We start from the raw sequence: 23521 nt of genomic DNA on the forward strand, positions 1-23521 counted from the left end.
TTTTCTGGATTTATTTCTCCACTGATCTCCAGTTGCATATTGGGAACCTACCGACCTGGGAAGTTCATCTTTCAGTGTCCTATATTTTCACCTTTCATACTCTTCATGGGGTTCTCAAGGCAAGAATACTGAAGTGGTTTGCTATTCCCTTCTCCAGTGAACCATGTTTTGTCAGAACTCTCCACCATGACCCATCCATCTTGTGTGGCCCTACACTGCATGGCTCATAGTTTCATTGAGTTAGATAAGGCTGTGGTCCATGTGTTCAGATTGGTTAGTTTTTCATGACTGTGGTTTTCAGTCTGTCTGCCCTCTGCTGGAGAAGGGTAAGAGGCTTATGGAAGCTTCCTGATGGGAGAGACTGACGGAGGGGGAAACTAGATCTTGTTCTGATGGGCAAATAAATGTTCAGTAAATGTTTACCATGTTCAGTAAATGTTTAATCCAATTTTCTGTTTAAGGTTAGTCTAAAGAGGATGCAGAGTAGGGAATATGTGCTAAAAGAATGCACAGAATCGAGGGTAGATGAGAAAATTTGTTTGATGTGTCTTAGTACCACCTTGGGGTCAAAGATAACAACTGCATAAAATAGCACTGGTTCAAGAGCTAAATCAAAGGACAGATTGCTCTGTAACTAGTTTTAAGAAGGACTCAAAATCCTGAGGTGATTTAAAAAAAAAAAAGAACAAAAACAAAGACAAAAAATCTTGTCTGTGAATCTGTACTGACAGTCTAGAGCAATAGAGATGGCTAGGATACCCAGGGCTTCCTGGGATAAATTAAAAGCATAACAATTCTAAGTCCAAGTACACCATAGCACTGATTGTCAAAAACTTCAGAAATGGGTGAAATGTCACAACCATCTTAATTTTAATAGCTATGATATTCTCAGAATTTAATATATATACTGGGAATTTAATTTAATATGGCCGTCACTGGATAAATCTTATGTATATTTAATTTTAATTTTCACAGACACTATATGAATTGATTATGATCCCTACTTTCTATGTGAAAAGACTCATTCACAGAGCAACAAAGTCATTTCACTAGAAAACAGCTATTAATTAGCAAAATCAGAACATAAATTCTAAGGTTCTCACTCTCACTGTTATAGTCTCATGCTTGAGAGAACTGGTAAGGGAATGGAAAATGTGACAGGACCTGCCATGTGCCTAAGTAATAATTAGAAATATGTCATTGCCATGAAGAACACTAGGAAGGAGCCACTTCTTTTGCCTCTATGTCACTTATTATTCTATCCTGCATTGGTTTCTATTCCAATTGAAGTATAAAAGCAATTAGCACAGAGGACAAAATATATTATTAAAACACAATTATAAAAACAAAGGAATACTGAGTTCCTTTCCCTTTCTGATTCAATGTTAATATGATTACTCTAAGGATGACAGAATTATGAGACGATTATGGTTTCTTGAAAGTTAGAAAACAATCATATTTATAATATTGGGGGCATTTAGATATTGTGTAAAATTTTGAAGATAATTAGGTTTCTATTGGGCTTCCCTGGTGGCTAAGATGGTAAAGAAACTGCCTGGAATTCAGGAGACCAGGGTTTGATCCCTGGGTCAGAAAGATCCCCTGGAAAAGGAAACAGCAACCCATTTTAGTATTCTTGCCTAGAGAATCCCATGGACAGAGACCGGCAGGCTACAGTTCATGGGGTCACAGAGTCAGACATGACTGAGCAACTAAGTGCTGATAAAATGGAATTAAATTAATACATGCAGGGTTGACTTGGAAGTCCATAAATAATGGATTTAATCCAAGTATTACAAGTCAGTTACTATAAAAAATTCTTCTTTGTTTAAAGTACAAGAAAATTTAAATGGAAACTCACTGCATTTATTCACCATATCTGATTAGCTCATATGTTTACCATAAACCACTTATTCACCCATTCAATATTTTTGCTGCCTATTATAAGCAGTAGGTATATGTAATACATTAAAATTGATTTTTTGAACCATTGACTTGACTTTGGTTTGCTTTAGGCTTGCTACATTCATAGAATTAAAATGATGTCTGTCTATAACAACATGTTATGCATCTCATATCCAGCGAGTCCATGGCAGAGACAGTTTCCATGTTTACCTTTTAAAAATATCATTAGAGAAATACACAACAATCTTTATTCAGAAAATAAAACTGTCTTCACTAGTTTATGTCATAAGTAAACAATGTTTTTTTTTTTCCAAATATGTTAATCATGTCAGAAAAAAATTGTAACAGGTTATACTTAGAATTCTAGTGGTGCCATAACAAAATACCACAAACTTGGTGATTTTAAACAACATACATTGTCAGAAGTTCGAAATGGGTCTTAAGGGCTAAAATTAAGTGGTCAGCAGAATTGTGTTCATTCTGGATGCTCAAGGGGAACGTCTATGTCCCTGTTCTTTCCAGCTTCTTACAGGACACCTGCATTCCTTGGCCAGTAGCCTCTGCCTCCATATTCAATGTGCATCCCTCCAATCTCTGCTTCTGTTGTCATATCTCTTCTTTTGAATATTACTTATTACTTTCTTTTTTAAATTTTATTTTTAACTGGAGGATAATTGTTTACAATGTCATGTTGGTTTCTGCCATACAACAAAGTGAATCAGCCATAAGTATATATATGTCCCTCTCCTCTTAAACCTCCCCCTACACCCCACCCCATCCCACCCCTCTAGTTTGTTACAGAGCACTAGGCTGAACACCCTCTGTTATATACCAACTTCCCACTAGATTTATTTTTCATATAGTAATGTATATGTTTCAGTGCTACTCACTCAATTTTTCTTACCCTCACCTTCCTTCACTATGCCCACAAGTCTCTTTTCTATGTCTGTGTCTCAATTACTACCTGCAAATAAGTTTATCAGTACCATTTGTTTCTAGATTATATATATATATGAATTAATATATGATATGTTTTTTTCTTTCTGGCTTACTTCATTCTGCGTTAACAGGCTCTAGGTTCATCCACCTTACTAGAACAGAATCAAATTCACTCCTTTTATGGCTGAGTAATATTGCCTTGTATATATGTACCAAAACTTCTTTATCCATTCAACTGTTAATGTCCTGCCTCCTTTTTATAAGGACACTTATGATTAGATTGGGTCTCCATGGATAATCCAGAATAATGTCCTCATCTCAAGATCATCAAAGTCTGAAATCAAATCGGCAAAGTCTCTCTGCCACTTATAAACACCTAACCATGGGATTAAGATATGGATTTTTTAAGGGACGATATTGAGTCTACCATATAAGTATTTAATTGTGTAAAATAATTTGGCTTTAATAGCAAGGCTTTGAAAAAATTTTAAGCAATTTAATAAAATTTACAAGATTCACAGGATCTGTGATCTCCTATCACAGATAGAAGGAATTTGAGAAATTACTCAAAAATAAAATAAAACATTAAACTTTATATACATTTTTCCCTTTACTAATTACACATTTTACTGAGGTACTATTATGTGAAAATTTTAATATTTGGATTAAGTACTTTCTACACAATTATTTTTTCTGCTTTCATAAAATTAATGATTATAATACAATAATATCCTTTCACAGTATTTAATTGATATTACAAGAATTTAGAAAAAATTTTTCTGAAAAATAAACTCCGAAGATCTCACACATCATATTTGCTATAAGATATTCCTAGTAGCAAACACTTTGGAAAGAAAACCTTCACTTTCACATGTTTTCACTACTTTTTGTTCCATATGCTATATATTTTAAAAACAAAATGTTATATTCCATGTCTCTTTAAACGTCATGTTTATGTTATTCAATTTGAGGGCCTTATAAAATTTTATTTGAATTAAGTTTAAGTGCCTTAGTTATATAATCTTACTATTTCAAATGAAGTAAGTGAGTGAGCATGGGTAAGTTAACCTCTCAAACTGTAAGTCTATAATAACAGTTTGCTTCCTAAATCAAATACTTTCCTAATTCTCCAAATCCAATTAATTTTAAATCCTTGAAGAGTTGACTCATTGGAAAAGACCCTGAGGCTGGGAGGGATTGGGGACAGGAAGAGAGGGGAAGACAGAGGATGAGATAGCTAGATGGCATCGCTGACTCAATGGATATGAGTTTGAGTGAACTCGGGAACTGGTGATGGACAGGGAGGCCTGGCAAGCTGTGATACATGGGGTCGCTAACAGTCAGACACGACTGAGCGACTGAACTGAACCGAGCTGTAATTCATCTTGTTTACTGATAATTAGCATCATGTTTACATTTACATATTATTCAGTTCAGTTCAGTCATTCAGTCATGTCTGACTCTTTGCGACCCCATGAATTGCATACCAGGCCTCCCTGTCCATCACCAACTCCCCGAATTCACTCAAACTCACGTCCATCCAGTCGGTGATGCCATCCAGCCATCTCATCCTCTGTCGTCCTCTTCTCCCCCTGCCCCCAATCCCTCCCAGCATCAGAGTCTTTTCCAATGAGTCAACTCTTTGCATGAGGTGGCCAAAGTACTGGAGTTTCAGCTTTAGCACCAGTCCTTCCAAAGAATACCTAGGGCTGATCTCTTTAGAATGGACTGGTTGGATCTCCTTGCAGTCCAAGGGACTCCCAAGAGTCTTCTCCAACACCACAGTTCAAAAGCATCAATTCTTCAGTGCTCAGCCTTCTTCACAGTCCAACTCTCAAATCCATACATGACCAATGGAAAAATCACAGCCTTGACTAGATGGACCTTGGTTGGCAAAGTAATGTCTCTGCTTTTGGATATGCTATAGAGGATGGTCATAACTTTCCTTCCAAGGAGTGTCTTTTAATTTCATGGCTGCAATCACCATCTGCCATGACTTTGGAGCCCAGAAAAATAAAGTCTGACACTGTTTCCACTGTTTCCCCATCTATTTCCCATGAAGTGATGGGACCGGATGCCATGATCTTCGTTTTCTCAATGTTGAGCTTTAAGCCAACTTTTTCACTCTCCACTTTCACTTTCATCAAGAAGCTTTTTAGTTCCTCTTCACTTTCTGCCATAAGGGTGCTGTCATTTGCATATCTGAGGTTATTGATATTTCTCCCAGCAATCTTGATTCCAGCTTGTGCTTCTCCCAGTCCAGTGTTTCTCATGAGGTACTCTGCATATAAGTGAAATAAGCAGCATGACAATATACAGCCTTGATGTACTCCTTTTCCAATTTGGAACCAGTCTGTTGTTCCATGTACAGTTCTAACTGTTGCTTCCTGACCTGAATATAGGTTTCTCAAGAGGCAGGTCAGGTGGTCTGGTATGCCCATCTCTTGCAGAATTTTCCACAGTTTATTGTGATTCGCACAGTCAAAGGCTTTGGCATAGTCAATAAAGCAAAAGTAGATGTTTTTCTGGAAATCTCTTGCTTTTTCGATGATCCAGCTGATGTTGGCAATTTGATCTCTTGTTCCTCTGCCTTTTTTAAAACCAGCTTAAACACCTGGAAGTTGACAGTTCATGTATTGCTGGAGCCTGGCTTGGAGAATTCTTAGCATGACTTTACTAGCATGTGAGATGAGTGCAATTGTGCAGTAGTTTGAGCATTCTTTGGCATTGCCTTTCTTTGGGATTGGAATGAAAAGTGACCTTTTCCAGTCCTGTGGCCACTGCTGAGTTTTCCAAATTTGCTGGCATATTGAGTGCAGCACTTTCACAGCATCATTTTTCAGGTTTTGAAATAGCTCAACTGGAATTCCATCACCTCCATTAGCTTTGTTCGTAGTAATGCTTTCTAAGGCCCACTTGACTTCACATTTCAGGATGTCTGGCTCTAGGTGAGTGATCACACCATTGTGATTATCTTGGTTGTGAAGATCTTTTTTGTACAGTTCTTCTGTGTATTCTTGCCATCTCTTCTTAATATCTTCTACTTCTCTTAGGTCCATACCATTTCCGTCCTTTATTGTACCATCTTTGCATAAAATGTTCCCTTGGTATCTCTAATTTTCTTGAAGAGATCTCTAGTCTTTCCCAATCTGTTGTTTTCCTCTATTTCTTTGCACTGATCACTGAGGAAGGCTTTCTTATTTCTCCTTGCTATTCTTTGGAACTCTGCATTCAGATCGGAATAATCTTTCCTTTTCTCCTTTGCTTTTTGCTTCTCTTCTTTTCACAGCTATTTATAAGGCCGCCTCAGACAGCCATTTTGCTTTTTTGCCTTTCCTTTCCATGGGGATGCTCTTAATCTCTGTCTCCTGTACAATGTCACGAACCTCTGTGCATAGTTCATCAGGCACTCTGTCTATCAGATCTAGTTCCTTAAATCTATTTCTCACTTCCACTGTATAATCATAAGGGATTTGATTTAGGTCTTACCTGAATGGTCTAGTGGTTTTCCCTACTTTCTTCAATTTAAGTCTGAATTTGCCAAGAAGGAGTTCATGATCTGAGCCACAGTCAGCCCCCAGTCTTGTTTTTCCGACTGTATAGAGCTTCTTCATCTTTGGTTGCAAAGAATATAATCAATCTGATTTCGGTGTTTACAATCTGCTGATGTCCATGTGTAGAGCCTTCTCTTGTGTTGTTGGAAGAGGCTGCACCACCTGGGGAGCCCATAATGAACCAGATACAATACCAAAAGGAATGGAAATTATACGAAGTAGCAAAGAACAGACCCTGTTTAAAAGGTGCAGCACACACTCAGCTCTGGTCTGCAGTTGCTCAAGGGAATACCAGTCAAGTGTTCTCCAGACTTAATGTTAAAACTGACTTGTTGATATCTGAGAGGCCTAAAGAAATCCCCTGCAGGCTGTATTTAGCACAGGGCAAGCTACGGGATTTGGTGATGGACAGAGAAGTCTGGCATGCTGCAGCTCATGGGGTCGCAAAGAGTCAGACATGACTGAGTGACTGAATTGCACAGTCTACTGAGGAGTTTGCTTTTTTTTAATTACATTCAGGCTCTTTGACAACCCCATTCTCCTTCCTTGGAAACAACTGAATTTCATGCAGTCCTGATGCCCCAGGCCTTCCCTGGTGGCTCAGATGGTAAAGAATCTGCCTGCAATGCAGAAGACCCATGTTTGATCTCTGGGTTGGGAAGATCCCTGGAGAAGGGCATGGCAACCCACTCCAGTATTCTTGCCTGGAGAACCCCATGGACAGAGGAGCCTGGAGGGCTACAGTCCATGGGGTCACAAGAGTTGGACATGAGTTAGTGACTAAACCACCACCACCACCAGTATTCTTTTCTGGAGAATTCCAGGGATGAGGACCCTGTCAGGCTATAGTCCATAGGTCGCAAAGACTCAGAAATGACTGAGCAACTAACACTGATGTCCTAGTAGAGATCTTTACAGGACTTAGATTACACAGACCATTTTTGGAACATTATTGGAACATTATCCAAACAAAGAGTCCTTGCTGTCCACTAACACTCTCTAGATCACTGGATCTTATTTTTTCAGACTTGAGTTTTACCTTTTTCTCTTTTGATTCTGGAACTATTACTGTGTTATTTCCCAACCCTCTCTCCCCGCAAAAGACTGTTTTTCAACTTAGTCAAAATTGTTTTTTGTAGATTGCAAACAAGTATTTCTAGTTAATGTATTAGTTAATTACATTAAAAATAATTTTCTATCATTGTGTTCCTCACTGTGATGAGTATCAGGACTCAATCCCAGCATAGAGCAACATCAGGATTCCTACCCTGCCAATCTATGGCTTCATTTCCTGTCACTCTTGTATTTTGTTTTTATACAAATACCGAACTGTTTTCATTTTATATTCACCATAACAGTTTCTTATCTGTCGTGGCCCCATCAGCCCAAACTGATTGCCCTTCTCACTAAAGTCTGCTCATTCTTTAAGGCTCAGCTCAAGGGTCATCTCTTTCAGAAAACCTTCCCTAAAGATGTACCCACCCGTTACAAACATCAAGCGCTATGAGACAGGCATATCTCCTCAGTGCGCTGTGAATATGAAGTGCTCAACTGCTTTGCTGAACAAGTAACAGTGTAACTTTGGGGACCTTGAGTCTCATTTGGCTAAATTCCTCAACGACAGAACTTTTACCTTAGCTTTCTACCAACTATTTAGCACAGTGTCTGGTCTGCAATATAAACTGATTGAGGAAAGGACTATAAAAGAGGGAGATCTTGAAAGCAACTGATATCATCTAGTTGAAACTAATTTCCATAAAAATGTGAAGCAGTTAGACAAAAGTATGAGAGAATTTTGGATAAGAACTTCTAAGAAAGTATATAGTCCACTCATCCTTCCTGTTTTTCAAACGTATAATAGCAATTTTTATGAATATTTCATATTTATTATATACAATAAAAGTTTTAATTAACTGCTAAATAATCCGACTTACAAAAGCTTTATAAATTGTATGTTAGGTGCAAGATACTGTCAAGTATAGAGAAAATATTTAAGAAAGAAACTAGTGGGGAGAAAAAGGAGAAAGGAAAGGAAGAATTTTGATGTTCTTTTAAGTATCATTCTAAAAACAGAGAATTTAGATAAGTGATATTCTTCTTATAGAAGGATAATACTTGCTATATTATAAGAAGGTATAAAATAATAATATGGAAAACAAATTGGTTGCTAGTAGCATTCTTGAGGCACTTCTCAGGTGGCACTAGTGGTAAAGAACATGCCCGCCAATGCAGGAGGCATAGAGACACTAGTTTGATTCCTGGGTTGGGAAGATCTCCAGGAGAAGGAAATGATCACTCCAGTATTCTTGCCTGGGGAATCCCATGGATGGAGGAGCCTGGCAAGCTATAGTCCATAGGATTGCAAAGAGTCGGACATGACCGAAGCAACTTAGCACAGCACAACATAGATTTCTTGAGGGATATAGTAACAAACATCAAATAACTTGGAGAAACTAAAATTAATATATATATATATATTTTTTTTTTTTTACCATAGATCTTTCAGTTAATAAGGTCTCTCTTGTAGATAAGAGTTTCTTTTGTTTATCATTCTAGCAATGAACATAATACTTTTATCACATTTCCTTTCTTCTTTCAATCATTCAAAACATATTTATTGAATATCTCCTATGTATCATACTGGAAAATGTACTGAGCCATTGGAAATCAAATTATATCTTGACATTTTTGGATATTTAAAAACTTAAACCTATGGGTTAATTTCAGTACAATGAGCTTTAAAATATATAAAGATTTACTTACATAATAAATACCAGTAGGAAATCAATGTGTGCACATTTTAAAATATATACTCAGTGCACATTTTAAAATATATACTCAGTTAAACATTACTTGTAAAATATATTTGTGTGTGTGTTTGTAACTCAGTCATGCCTGACTCTTTGTGACCCCATGGACTGCAGCCCACCAGGCTCCTCTGTCCATGGGATTTTCTAGGCAAGGACACTGGAGTGGTTTGTCATTTCTTTCACCAAAGTATCTTCCCAACCCAGGGATTGAACCTGGATCTCGTGCACTACAGGCATATTCTTTACCAACTGAAATACAAGGGAAGCCCTAAAATATATTGAGTTATTTATAATTAAATATTTAAAGGCTTTGTTCACTTTAAATGTTGAAAGTATGGCATTTTTTCAGTTAAAAAAAAGTAGATTATATAATTAATTATGAATATTAATTTCTGATAATGCCCTTTTTGCAAGTCTTTCTATAAAGCCAATCTTATACATAACTCCAGATGGCTAATGTGAATGGTGAAAAAGTCTGTAAGTGCTATAAAATAAGACTGGTTTAACCAAACACTTGTTTCTAGTACTTCTCCAATTGTGTGCTTCCCACATCTATCTCCTAAGAAAATCTACCAGAGGAGAAGATTACTAGAATAAGTAAATTGTGCTTTGTAGTTTTAAAAAGAAGAAACAACTGAATAGAAAAGCTGGACTGTGAGAGAAGACAAGCACTTTTTGAGTGTAATGTGCGTGAAATTGCATGCCTTGGAAGAAAGACAAATTGTCAGCAGGATATAAAGTAAAGATATTTTTGCTCAGAAATACTCTGTGTAGGTGGTTAGTTGTTTTATTGTTTTCTTTCTAACTCAAGTCATCCCCGTAAATTGGCTAAATGAAGGAAACTCTACTTAAAGATGCTTACAATTTTTTATCCAAATCAGGCTAGAAGTCATGGGGTAGGGTGAGAAGATGAGAGAGCAAATATGTGGCACTGCTAAAGGCTGAGGTTTAACCTCTTGAATATTTGGGTCATCTCTTGGAGAGAAAATATCACAAAGGAGGAAAATCAAGTCGCAGAAGGAAAGGCAAAAGCTATAAAAGCCACAGTGGAACTAAGGTGTAACAGCAACAGAAAAAATATTAATTCATCTTACCCCAAAACAGGGTACCTATAAAACCAAACAAGAGAATATAAATAGTAGGAAAAAAAGATTAAATCCAACTTTTACAATCTGAAAAAAAAACTGAGTACAAGAGATCCAAAAATTCAGTATAGGACAATTCAGTAGCCTCACTACATTGTTAACAATTACTCATTTTCCTTATTTTATTTCCTACTGTCATCTTTTCAAAAGAAGTCATAACATTTGATTGATTCAGGCAAAGGTCCTTTTAAAACTTATTGCTCAATTATCCACCTATTTACTGACTCCTAAAACTCTGTGCAAAAATTATTGCAAGCTTATCTTAGATATTTTCAACTTTCTTTCTCCTATGTGATACAAGAGACTTTGTTGAATTTTTCTATATTACCTCTCATATGTTTATATATAATTAATATTGATATGTTTTTATACATAATTTTGTTTTCCCCTGTATTTCTATATTTCCTTCTTTTCTATATTTTAACAAGAAAAAGCATCACCTTAAAAATCAATATTACCATGGAAAAATACAGTGTGTGTATACATATAATATATATATATACAAATAAATATAAAATATCAATATTTTCCCATACATCAATATTAAGATCAAAGCATTCATAAGTATAAAATATATCACCACATACATTTTAAAATATCATCTTAAATTCAAAATTAAAATGGATATTATAAAACTACATGACAAACAGAACCTAACAGCATCTCTTGTTTGGTTGTTTATTCAGTGGTACAGTTAGAAATGTTAAAAATATTAATACTGAATCTTAAATATGAAGTCTGTCTTCTACTAATACAATGAGGTCTTTTAACAAGCATTTTAATTAAGTACAAGGATTTTTTTTTTTCTTATAATGCAGGTAATTTAAACAACTTTTAAAGTTACTATGTAGGTAAGAGCCTCATTCTAAATTGTGGGTAGTATTTTTAGAGCGCAAATTAGTCTTTGCCATAAAGCTTCACTAGGTGTTTGGGAAAATAAAAGTTTGCAGCGATTCACCTGCTTTAAGAGAATAATACAAACCTCTTAAAAGTAAGTAGCAAAAGAACTGAGAAAAAGGGCCTGGGTTCTTGAAGCTCTTTCTTCATCACGTGCCATTACTGTACTGATGAAAGCTGAATACTGAACACCACTGAATAACTCATGAAAATATAAAGGGGAAAATCTATGTGTGGAAGTAGAGTTGGGTCCTTCAGAACAAATATTACAAACTGACTCAACTCTTGGCTCTGCCATTTTCTAGCTATTCTACACTTTATAAGAAACACTCTACCTATCCTACTGAGTTTGTTTCTTCTTTAGTAAAGCTGTGACACACATATCTAACAGGGAGGAGATTATGAGAATTAAATAAAAGAGGGTATGTAAACATAAAGGGCTTCCCTGATAGCTCAGTTGGTAATGATTCCATCTGCAATGCAAGAGATCCCGGTTTGATTTCTGGGTCAGGAAGATCCGCTGGAAAAGGGATAGGCTACCCACTCCAATATTCTTGGGCTTCCCTTGTGGCTCAGCTAGTAAAGAATCTTACTGCAATGTGGGAGACCTGGGTTCAATCCCTGGGTTGGGAAGATCCCCTGGAGAAGGGAAAGGCTACCCACTCCAGTATTCTGGCCTGGAGAATTCCATGGACTGTGTAGTCCATGGGGTCACCCGTAAAGAGTTCTAAAACCAGTGTAGTAAATGGCATGTAGTAAATGTTAATAAATGTCAGCTCTTTTTATAAGTGAATATTTTTATTTTTGGGAAAACAACAACAACAACAAACAGTGGTTTTTTATTCTGGAGAAAAGTAAAGGAGCTTATCATCACCTAAATCAAGACTTGTAATAGTCTCCCACTGACTTACGCATGCCAAGACCATTCTAAGGGGAATATATTCTAAGACCTCAGTGGATCCCTAAAACTGCAAATAGCACCAAACCCCAAATATACTGTTTTTCTTCCTATACATATCTATGATAACATTTAATTTATTAATTAGTCATAGTAAAAAAAAAATCCATATTTCCAGCATCACTCCTCGTGCACTTTGGGGCCCTTTACTAAGTAAAATATCGATTACTCGAACACAAGTACTATGATGGCATGACAGCTATCATCACTAGACAGCTGAAGTGATGACCCAGATGACTACTAAGACACTAACAAGTGGGTAGTGAATGCAGTAAGTATACTAGAGAAGAGGAGGATTCATGTCTGCGGTAGGACAGCAGATTTCATCCAGCTACCTAGAATGGCATATTATTTAACACTTGCAAATTGTTAATTTCTAGAGTTTTCCATTTAATAATTTCAGACTGAGGTTGACAACGGGTAACTGAAATCATGGAAAATGAAACCACAGATAAAATGGATGACTGTACTATAGATGAGGGAATGTTGGTAAGGTGAGATTAAAAAAAATTTTAACAGCTTACCTAAGCTAAAAAATCCAGATTTTTGTTAAATTAACCAGGGTCCTGCTACCTGGTCATTTTTTTACTAAACTATCCTACCTTTCAAACGAGTCATTCTATTTTATTTTATGGTTTTCAACTTCTTTTGGATTCTTTTCTTTTAAATTCAAGTTAAATTTACTAAATGAATTTCTAGTTAATCATTATATTTTTAACTGAAACAGACTGAAGATACTTCAAACAAACATAATCATACTATATCATATAAATTAAACCATGTATAACCTGCATAGTGGTTGCACCTGTGTTTATAATTCTTATTTAATGAAATAATCAGATAAATATTCTAATATAATATGGACATACTTCTAAAGTAATCAGTACATTTTTAGGATTATCAGAAACATGTAAATACAGGATATTCAGGAATCAAATTGCCCAACTCTAAAAATTTATGAGAGGAAATCTGATAAATCACAATCCCTTTATACAAATGTGTCGGAGCAAGTTCTCATTTATATCAAAATGAATTAAGAAAATGATTTTTTCAGAATGAGTTTGGCACAGGATTTTGGAGTACTTATCCTGAAAGAAATTTGGAAAAAGTACATAAAATGGAAAAAACAGCTGTGAAATTCTTTAATTTTTAAAAATTGTGTAAAAAACAAATATTCAACAAGCCTTCTTCAGCTTTCATGTTTCCAAAATATGAATGTAAGTTTCTTAAAACTGTCTTTAAAACTGAAGAACACCTTAATTCATACTTTAAAAAAAAAATGCCTTTGGAAGTAGCTATTCTACATTTTTCACATAGATATTATTATTATGCAATCCAAGTATAATTGTCACAGTTCTAAAACAGACTACAAATTTTAGTTCTTTAAAATATCACTGATGAACAATAAATGGTCATTTAGCTTTATATTTTTATAGAATGGTCAGTCCCTGGAGATAACAATATAAGATGGGGAACCTCAACTGGGATTTCAATAAAACCTATATACTTATGCTTCTGTATAACAAAGTTAGCCTATAAAACTTCACTAGATATACTTCTAATCAATCACATCTAAAATAAACAAACAATGGTATTTTCTCCTGATTGCTTTCACTATTACTTTTACATTTAAATTCATTTCTTGCTGGCCAAATTTCTCTCTATTATCAGAGTATGCACACTTACAGCTCATAAGCAACACACTGCTTTTTATTTTATTTTCTTTTTAATTTAAATTTATTTATTTTAATTGGAGGCTAATTACTTTACAATAGTGTATTGGTTTTGCCATACTTTTTAAATAAACAGAAATGAGTGAAGCATAGAAATATCTCTAAGCACAGTATATTTGCTGATCCCCCGACAGTTCGTTTCTTCTGAGATGTCAAAGGATATTGGAACCTGGAATTTGTTTTTGATCCCAGGAGTTTTCTGCCTCTAGGATGAGCTGCATATTTAGCATGAGAAAATAGGATTTCCTAAGTTATCTTCACTAAGGTATTCCATGAATAATTAACTAGTTAGATCAAAAATTTTTCTTTTGAGATGGTGATTCTACCTTTGAATTAAAAAAAAAGGAACAAAAATGTTTCATTTTTGAATGTTTGATTTTTCATTATTCCTGAAGGAAAAAAAAATAAGTTGTTGGTATATATTTTTTCTGACATAAGGGTTGTAAAGACTAACTTCTTGGGAGTATAAAAGATACATTCTAAAGAGTACTTTAGTTCATGTAATTCTTGCAATTTCTATCCAGTCTGTTCCCTCTGGATGAATATTTTTAATTCTCAATATGTTGGCAGCAGAGGAAGCTTAGATTTAATTGCTTCTATCAAATTGAAAATGTATCAATTTCTATGCTACTATATATACAAGCACATTATTCACTTTTACTGCTGTTTGTTGGAACTACAGGGATATAGTACTGACATATCATTCATTCATCCTTTTTCCTAAATATTTTATATTCTTGCAATAAGAAAAGAGTTTTAGAATAAGTACTGACCAATATATAGAAAAATAGAGTCAAAATTAAATGCTGCAAGATCATGCAGGCAACATCGAATTAGTCCAGTGTGAGGATAATGTATGACCTTGAAAAATTAAAATTATCCAGTTTTTAATATAATTTATGTGATTATTTTTATGTTTTATAGAGAATATGTTGTCAATGCATGCAAAACAATGCTTAATATCTTTCCTTTTTAAAAAGAAGTACAAGAATATACATACTGTAAGGAACACATTCATACTGCACTTCAAGGTATTTATAGGTTCCTGGACAAGGGTCTGGAAAAACATCAGGACCTGCCACCACTGCACATTGGGTTCTGTTATTGCACCTAAAGTCAAAGGAGAAGAAAAATAATAAGTGTCTATATAGTTAAGTAATTATAAACATAAATACAAATTTTATCTAATAAATACTTTCTAATTACACAGATTTAAGCAAGGTTTTGGGTAATTCAGGGTTTTAGGCTTACTAAGGTAATGTCTATAGTATACTTTAAAAAGCTAGACACTAAAAAATTCATTCAGTTTATTCATAGTAACTAATTGAATATTAGAATGAGCACAGCACAGTATTGAGTTAGAAGTTAAAAGACAGCTTAAGCAACATTAACTGGCCCATAGGATATTGTCAATGTGAAGACAGGACTATTTGGTAGGAAAATACTCTCATTATATAAATAAATAATAATAATTAAGAAAATAGAACCACAGAACTTTATTGCTGCTGCTGCTGCTGCTAAGTCGCTTCAGTCGTGTCCGACTCTGTGTGACCCCATACACGGCAACCCACCAGGCTCCCCCATCCCTGGGATTCTCCAGGCAAGAACACTGGAGTGGGTTGCCATTTCCTTCTCCAATGCATGAAAGTGAAAAGTGAAAGTGAAGTCGTTCAGTCCTGTCCGACTCTTTGCGACCCCATGGACTGCAGCCTACCAGGCTCCTCCGTCCATGGGATTTTCTAGGCAAAAGTACTGGAGTGGGGTGCCATTGCCTTCTCTCAGAACTTTATTAGGCAGTAGTAAAATAAATTCACTGATTATCATATCACTTTTATAGGCAGTGAACATATGTTTTTGAAACACTTTTAGCTATACCTAAAAAATAAAAATAAACTCAGTAAAAAGTCAATATTTAAATATCAAAATATATCTAAGAATTTAATTTATACAAATTAGTGTAAAAATACATAATCCCATAAGTAAGACTATTTTTAAGAACGTACTCTTATATTCCTCATGATCAGCCAAATAATGACATTAATGTTGCAGACTGCTATTCACAAATGTCAGCATCTTATAATTTAAAATAACTTAAAATCACCAAAGTGAAAGATCAGACATTACTAATGAAATAGAAAAACAAATTAGGCATCTTTTGTGGCTTTTTAAACAGATCTGGGTTACCTAGATTTACTCATGGGTAAATATACATATAATGAAAATGATTTTGGCTCTGAAAAAGACACTCAATTTCAGAGCATCCTCGTTATAGCAAATTTTACTCAAAATCTTTTTAACTCAATAATTTATCAATAAGTAGACATTCCTATGGAAAAAAAAAATATATGGCTTCTCCTACCCAAAAGAGTATTGCTAAGTACACAGTATGAGACATTCTCACTGTCATTTGCTTTATGTTCTCATTTTACTTTTCTCAGAAATATATCTCAAGCTAGATTTTCTCTCTCTCTGTATCTTTATTTCTTCCTTAATTATTATTTTTTTTATTATTTTCTTAATGATATGTTTCATTTCCTGGTATGACCTATACCTCTGAATCCTTGCTAGGATACTAGCTGTATAAGGTGTATTTAGGGCAGAACTCATTTTGATTTATAGTGAAAATGGTTTGAGTTTACTTGAGGCTACCATTTGTCAGGCATAATGAGGATTTTATTTATTACCTAAATTAAAATGGATTCATTAGTGAATGCTTTAACTTAAAAATATATTTTGTATTGAAAATGAAGAGTAATAAAGGTCAATATTCCATACTCAACAGGCAGTATAGAATAACAGCTAATTCTGATGGTCAGCATACTATAAAATTCTCTTGCATAGATTTAGGTCTAAGAATGATTATCAAACAATTGATAATGTTAATAATAACATTAACATAAATGTGGCTGTCACCAACATACACAGAAAACAGGTGGTGCAAATATTTTAGTGTATTAACATTTTTTAAAATCAGCAGTACTTTCCTATTACATAGAAAAACCCTTTGAGACAGTTGTCTTAAGTTAAAAGACATGACTTTTTTTTTTTTTTGCAGTTAAGAAATACAGTTTTAACATCACACCTTGAAAAGATAAAATCCTAAATCTGTGTCAGGATTTTATACAGTGAGCAGCTATATAAACTCAGTTATATCCAGATCGTTACAGAAAAATCAGCTATTATCAGGAATGAATTAAAAGTAGAAATACTGAAAAATGAAAATATACATGATGAAAACAAGATTATATTTAAATATTCTATAAATAAAATACTATTGTTAATCTCAAGTAATTATAAGATTGAAATAAATATTATATATATTATATTCAGTTCAGTTCAGTTGCTCAGTCGTGTCCAACACTTTGAGGCCCCGTGAATCGCAGCACGCCAGGCCTCCCTGTCCATCACCAATTCCTGGAGTTCACTCAAACTCATGTCCACTGAGTTGGTGATGCCATCCAGCCATCTCATCCTCTGTCGTCCCCTTCTCCTACTGCCCCCAATCCCTCCCAACATCAGAGTCTTTTCCAATGAGTCAACTCTTCGCATGAGGTGGCCGAAGTATTGGAGTTTCAGCTTTAGCATCAGTCCTTCCAATGAACACCCAGGACTGCTCTCCTTCAGGATGGACTGGTTGGATCTCCTTGCAGTCCAAGGGACTCTCAAGGGTCTTCTCCAACACCACAGTTCAAAAGCATCAATTCTTCGGTGCTCAGCTTTCTTAACAGTCCAACTCTCACATCCATACACGACCACTGGAAAAACCACAGCCTCAACTAGATGGACCTTTGTTGGAAAAGTAATGTCTCTGCTTTTGAATATGCTATCTAGGTTGGTCATAACTTTCCTTCCAAGGAGTAAGTGTCTTTTAATTTCATGGCTGCAATCACCATCTGCAGTGATTTTGGAGCCCAGAAAAATAAACGTCTGACACTGTTTCCACTGTTTCCCCATCTATTTTCCATGAAGTGATGGGACCAGAAGCCATGATCTTAGTTTTCTGAATGTAGAGCTTTAAGCCAACTTTTTCACTCTCCCTGTATATAAATATAATGTTTTGTTTCTTGGCCTATTGTTTTACTTCCTATCATCAACCTGTTTCCTAATTACTACAGCTTTATAGTAATGAAATTAATTTTGAATCAGTGCTATTTTTATAATTTTCAGATATAAGTGGGCAATTTCAAATTTATATTGTTTAAACAACCAATGTTTGATACCAGCAAACCAAATTACTAGTTATTTATGAGTAGGGCATAAAGGTTAAAATTTGCAATTATGACAGTGTTTGTTTCTAAGAAAACTGTCTTGAATCAAAAATAATTTCACATGGTTATAATTGTATAGATCAGATATTAAAATATATTATGCATATTATTTACATCCACCCATCTTACTATCTAAACATGTGAACTGACCATTCTGAATATCATATACTATTTAATTTACAAAAATACTAATTATTAATGTATATGTAGGAAAACTGAAGCAAGCCACATTTATTACAAACATTAGATGCTGTCATGAGTCCCAAATATCTTTTTAATGGTAACTAAAGAAGAATTAAGAAAGCCTTCTAAATGATGAGACATGTGTTTGAAAAGGTATATAAACCAAAACATGCTACATAAATAATATACTGCAGTTATTGTCATCATTGTTCTATTGAAAACAATGCTTTACAGTATTTTCAATAGGTTATATTCTATTCCTGTATCAAATGCTTTTCATAAATTAAGATCTTTAGAAATCAAAAGGTAGACAACCTCTAGAATATTATTTCTGTATTAGATATATTACGGATTGTTTAAAAACTATCTACATTTCAAAAGCTGCAGTTTAAAAGTCTATCCTCTTATTTCTCTTTTATGATTTCAGTCATTGTGAGTTAAAATTAAATTAATATTGTATTAAAGATTATTGATCAATATATTCCAGTAAGAAAACTTTTACAATTATATCAAAGTTGTCAAAACTAAATTTATTCTACTTTTTATGATAAAAGCAAAATAAAATAATCGAATGTTCTCATGTGTTTTACATTCAGTTTTTTCTTTAATTTCATTTTAATTCAAGTATACATTAAAAAATTATTTTCAGTATCTCTGATGTCAAAGATAGTCTTAAAACTCACAATAAAGGATGAGAAAAGAGTATAATAATATAGTCAAATGCAATCAAATCTACTAATATTCACAGGAAAAATGCCATTATCGTATAATGGCATTAAGGCTTCAATATTTGATAAAAATTTCAACATTTTTTATCAGAAATGTTATACAATAAAATATTCCTATATCAACAATAGACAATTTTCAAATAAAGCATTTGAATTAAAAAGCAGGTGACAATAACAAATATCAGGTAGAACTCTCAAAGAAATATCATGTAGTTTCAGTATAACACGTGTAGCTTCAATACAACATGGAGGCTAAATTATTTTACTACCTCATAAAGTTAATGTGTTTATAAAACTGTATTAAAACTCTGTAAAGTATCATACAAATGCACAAGATATACTATTAATTACTGTTGCTATCCTCATTATTATCATTAGTCATTTGTTTTGGCATGGGTTGGTCACACTTTATTCTAGATAGACTGAGTCTTTGAGATAAACCTACAACACAGAAAAAGCTGACACAAAGAAAAGCACATAAATTCTCTGGATTGAGAGTAGAAATAGGAAAAAAGCAGATTTACGTTTCTTTTTACAGTAGGCCAAATAAATAGCCATTGTTGTTTAGTTGCTAAGTCATTTCTGACTCTTTTGCAACCCCATGGACTGCAGCCTGCAAGGCTCCTCTGTTCATGGGATTTCCCAGGCAAGATTACAGGAGTAGGTTGCCATTTCCTTCTCTAAGGGGTCTTCTTGACCCTGGGGTTGAACCCGTGTCTCTTTCATTGGCAGGTGGATTCCTTACAGCTGAGCCAAATAAATTATTTATATGCAAATTACATGTGCCAGGATACAAAAAGCTTGCAATTTACAGTAACTCTTTAAACTAATCAAGCACATTCATGCATTTCTTACTTGCCACTTCTTTTTGAGATGAATATTACTAGTCCCAATTTCACCATGGAGGGAATACGTGTGGTGATGTGAAATAACTTTTCAGACTCTCCTAATTAAACAATAGGCACTGGATTCCAGAATGGTGACCTGAAAACCATGATTCCTTTGTCTTGAGTGAGTGTGTCATATATTTCATGGCACTCTGGGAAACTAATGTAAGTCACTCTTATAGGTTTTTGGGAGTACTATAATGATCTGGCTCCTGAGAAACCTGTATGCAGGTCATGAAGCAACAGTTAGAACTGGACATGGGACAACAGACCGGTTTCAAATAGGAAAAGGAGTACATCAAGGTTGTATATTGTCACCCTGCTTAATTAACTTATATGCAGACTACATCATGAGAAACGCTGGGCTGGAGGAAGCACTAGCTGGAATCAAGATTGCCAGGAGAAATATCAATAACCTCAGATATGCAGATGACACCACCCTTATGGCAGAAAGTGAAGAACTAAATAGCCTCTTGATGAAAGTGAAAGAGGAGAGTGAAAAAGTTGGTTTAAAGCTCAAAATTCAGAAAACTAAGATCATGGCATCTGGTCCCATCACTTCATGGGAAATAGATGGGGAAACAGTGGAAACAGTGGCTGACTTTATTTTTCTGGGCTCCAAAATCACTGCAGATGGTGATTGCAGCCATGACATTAAAAGACACTTACTCTTGGAAGGAAAGTTATGACCAATGTAGACAGCATATTCAAAAGCAGAGCCGTTACTTTCTCAACAAAGGTCCATCTAGTCAAGGCTATGGTTTTTCCAGTGGTTATGTATGGATGTGAGAGTTGGACTATAAAGAAAGCTGAGCACCGAAGAATTGATGCTTTTGAACTGTGGTGTTGGAGACAACTCTTGAGAGTCCCTTGCACTGTAAGGAGATCCAACCAATTCATCCTAAAGGAGATCAGTCCTGGTTGTTCATTGGAAGGATTGATGTTGAAGCTGAAACTCTAATACTTTGGCCACCTGATGTGAAGAACTGACTCATTTGAAAAGACCCTGATGCTCTGAAAGATGGAGGGCAAGAGGAGAAGGGGACAACAGAGGATGAGATGGTTCGATGGCATCGCCGACTCAATGGACATGGGTTTGGATAGACTCTGGCAGCTGGTGATGGACAGGGAAGCCTGGCGTGCTGCGATTCATGGTGTCGCAAAGAGTCAGACACGACTGAGTGACTGAACTGAACTGATGATGATCTGATGAGGTAGACTTGCTGTGAAATATCTAACTGGCCCAATTTTCATTCAGATGTGGTGTGAACCAGGCATTCAAAGGATGTTATGAATTTAAATTAACATGACATAACAAGGTCTTCTCAATTCAAGTTGGAATGAAGCAATCAGGAAGATGAATTGCTGAACACAAGTTAGAAGGAGTGATAAGACTTACATATATATATATATATATATATACTTATATATATACACTTATATATAAAACATAAAAAAAGAAAAAAAAGAAAAAAACAGGCCATTTTAATTCAATCCATATACAAGGATTCAAACTAAGCACAGTTGCCTCCTATTGATAAAATTTTATTTAAAATATTACATAATATGTTCAGTAGGATTGGTTATTAGTACTAATTTTAAAGCAAATTAATAAGTACTAATTTTAAGGTAATATTGCTTAACTTAGATGTCTTATGATGACTGTCAGGGAAGATATACATAATTACAGGATTATAAATTAGACACAGAATCATTTGTTGCTAACTTATTCATTCTAATATTATTCATAGCAGTATAAGAAAAAATTAGTTAAGTGTGATAATGAAAAAGTAATATTGGGCAAAATTTCACCATAATATATTGCAGAAAATAATAAAATTGAAATTGCTAGGTTTATGCACATATTATCTATTCTGTAAGTTCTAATTATATAGAAAATAATCGGCCTCTTTTCTGCTGAATTTAATACAGTGATATTTGTTTTAACTTCCATATCTAGATAAAAATTAGCATCCCATTAGCTGCCATTTAGTTACAAGTATTTATAGATGAAGAATATAAAATGAATACTAAACATAACTGTATTTCAAAACATTCTTACATACTAGACATATAAGGATTATATTGGTTGGTTCCATGGCTCTAGTATTCTACTATGGTAAAACTAAAAAATTTAAATAAAGTATTATTGTATTTATACACTGGGACTGTGATCCATAGGGTTATCCATTAATAAACCCGAATACATATTTTTATTATGCTCTTAAATTAGTGTGTACAAAAAATCTAATCCAACAAATGTTCAGAAACTTAATTCTTTAGTCATGCAAATATATAAAATTCCATTTAAAATCATTGGAATTACAAGATATGACCATGTAAAAATATAGGCACTTTGTATCTTTTGTTAGCAAAATTAGTCATACGAATTTATGTTAGTATTTATCACATGACTGATGAGAAACACATACACTGAGTATACCCAAGTAATACAGTATCTAAAATACGGCATATCAATATCTGAGCCATATATGAGTAAGGAATTCTGTTCTAAGAGAAAAATGTTTTAGATCTATTCAAGAGACGTAGGTTCAATTCCTGGGTTGGGAAGATGCCCTGGAGTAGAAAATGGCAACCCATTCCAGTATTCTTGCCTAAAAAAAGTCCATGGAGAGAGGAGCATGGTGGGCTACAGTCCATGGGGTTGCAAAGATTCTAACATGACAGAATGACTAAGCACATTTAATTTATACAAAAAGCAAGGTACTATCCTCATGCTACATTAGTGTTAAAAATCTGAAAAAGTTTTAGGTAATCAGGATTTCCCTGCTGGCTTAGTGATAAAGAATCTGCCTATCAATGCAGAAGACATGGGTTTGATCTCTGATCTGGGAAGATCCCTCAAAGAAGGAAATGGCAACCCAAACCAGTATTCTTGCCTGGGAAATTTCATGGACAGAGGAGCCTGGCATGGTATAGTCCACAGAGTTGCAGAATCAGACACAACTTGCTGACTGAACAACAACGAATCAGGGTTACTAGCAATTTTTAATTCTCATGATGGACTGTAGTGATATACAAAAAACGAATTCATCAATGAATATCAATAACATTTTACTCAATGTCCATAATCAGAACAATTATCTTTTCCTTAAGACAGTACTTTCCCTATGTGTCACTGTCCGTTGCTCAGAGGCCTACAAATACATCATTCAGTTTGGACCTGCTTAGGAAGAATAAGGCAACTACGTTTTGGTAGAATATGAATATATGTATCATAAAGGAATCATGCAGGTTTCAATTAGTATAATAACTAAATGGTCAGAGAAAAATAAATCAATATTTTTTTTTATAAATCAATATTTTTAAAAATTCTCTAGTTCTTATAGTTTAGCTTTACACCTAAAATTAACAAAGGAATCTGCCAAAGTTGTTCACATACACTTTAAGTGACAATTTAAAAAGAGCAACAAAAGTGATAAGGTTCTTATTTGCTGTTTATATTTTTGGAACATTGATTCTAAACCATAAACTAAAAGTATTGTAATGTTTT

General features: G+C 34.5%; 1 protein-coding gene across 11 annotated transcripts in view; it reads right to left on the bottom strand.

Moving 5' to 3' along the window:
- Positions 1-23521, bottom strand: part of ADGRL3 (adhesion G protein-coupled receptor L3) — a 949445-nt gene that overhangs the window by 379004 nt on the left and 546920 nt on the right. For all 11 annotated transcript variants that reach the window (XM_086407653.1, XM_086407652.1, XM_086407651.1 and 8 more), the window contains one exon: positions 14942-15051. In XM_086407653.1, the coding sequence (XP_086263779.1) occupies positions 14942-15051 (110 nt within the window). The remainder of the gene's footprint in view (positions 1-14941; positions 15052-23521) is intronic.

Source organism: Bos grunniens, chromosome 6 (assembly GCF_055505025.1).
Source record: "Bos grunniens cultivar Pamir isolate PY7600 chromosome 6, Bosgru_T2T1.0, whole genome shotgun sequence".
NCBI lineage: Eukaryota > Metazoa > Chordata > Mammalia > Artiodactyla > Bovidae > Bos > Bos grunniens.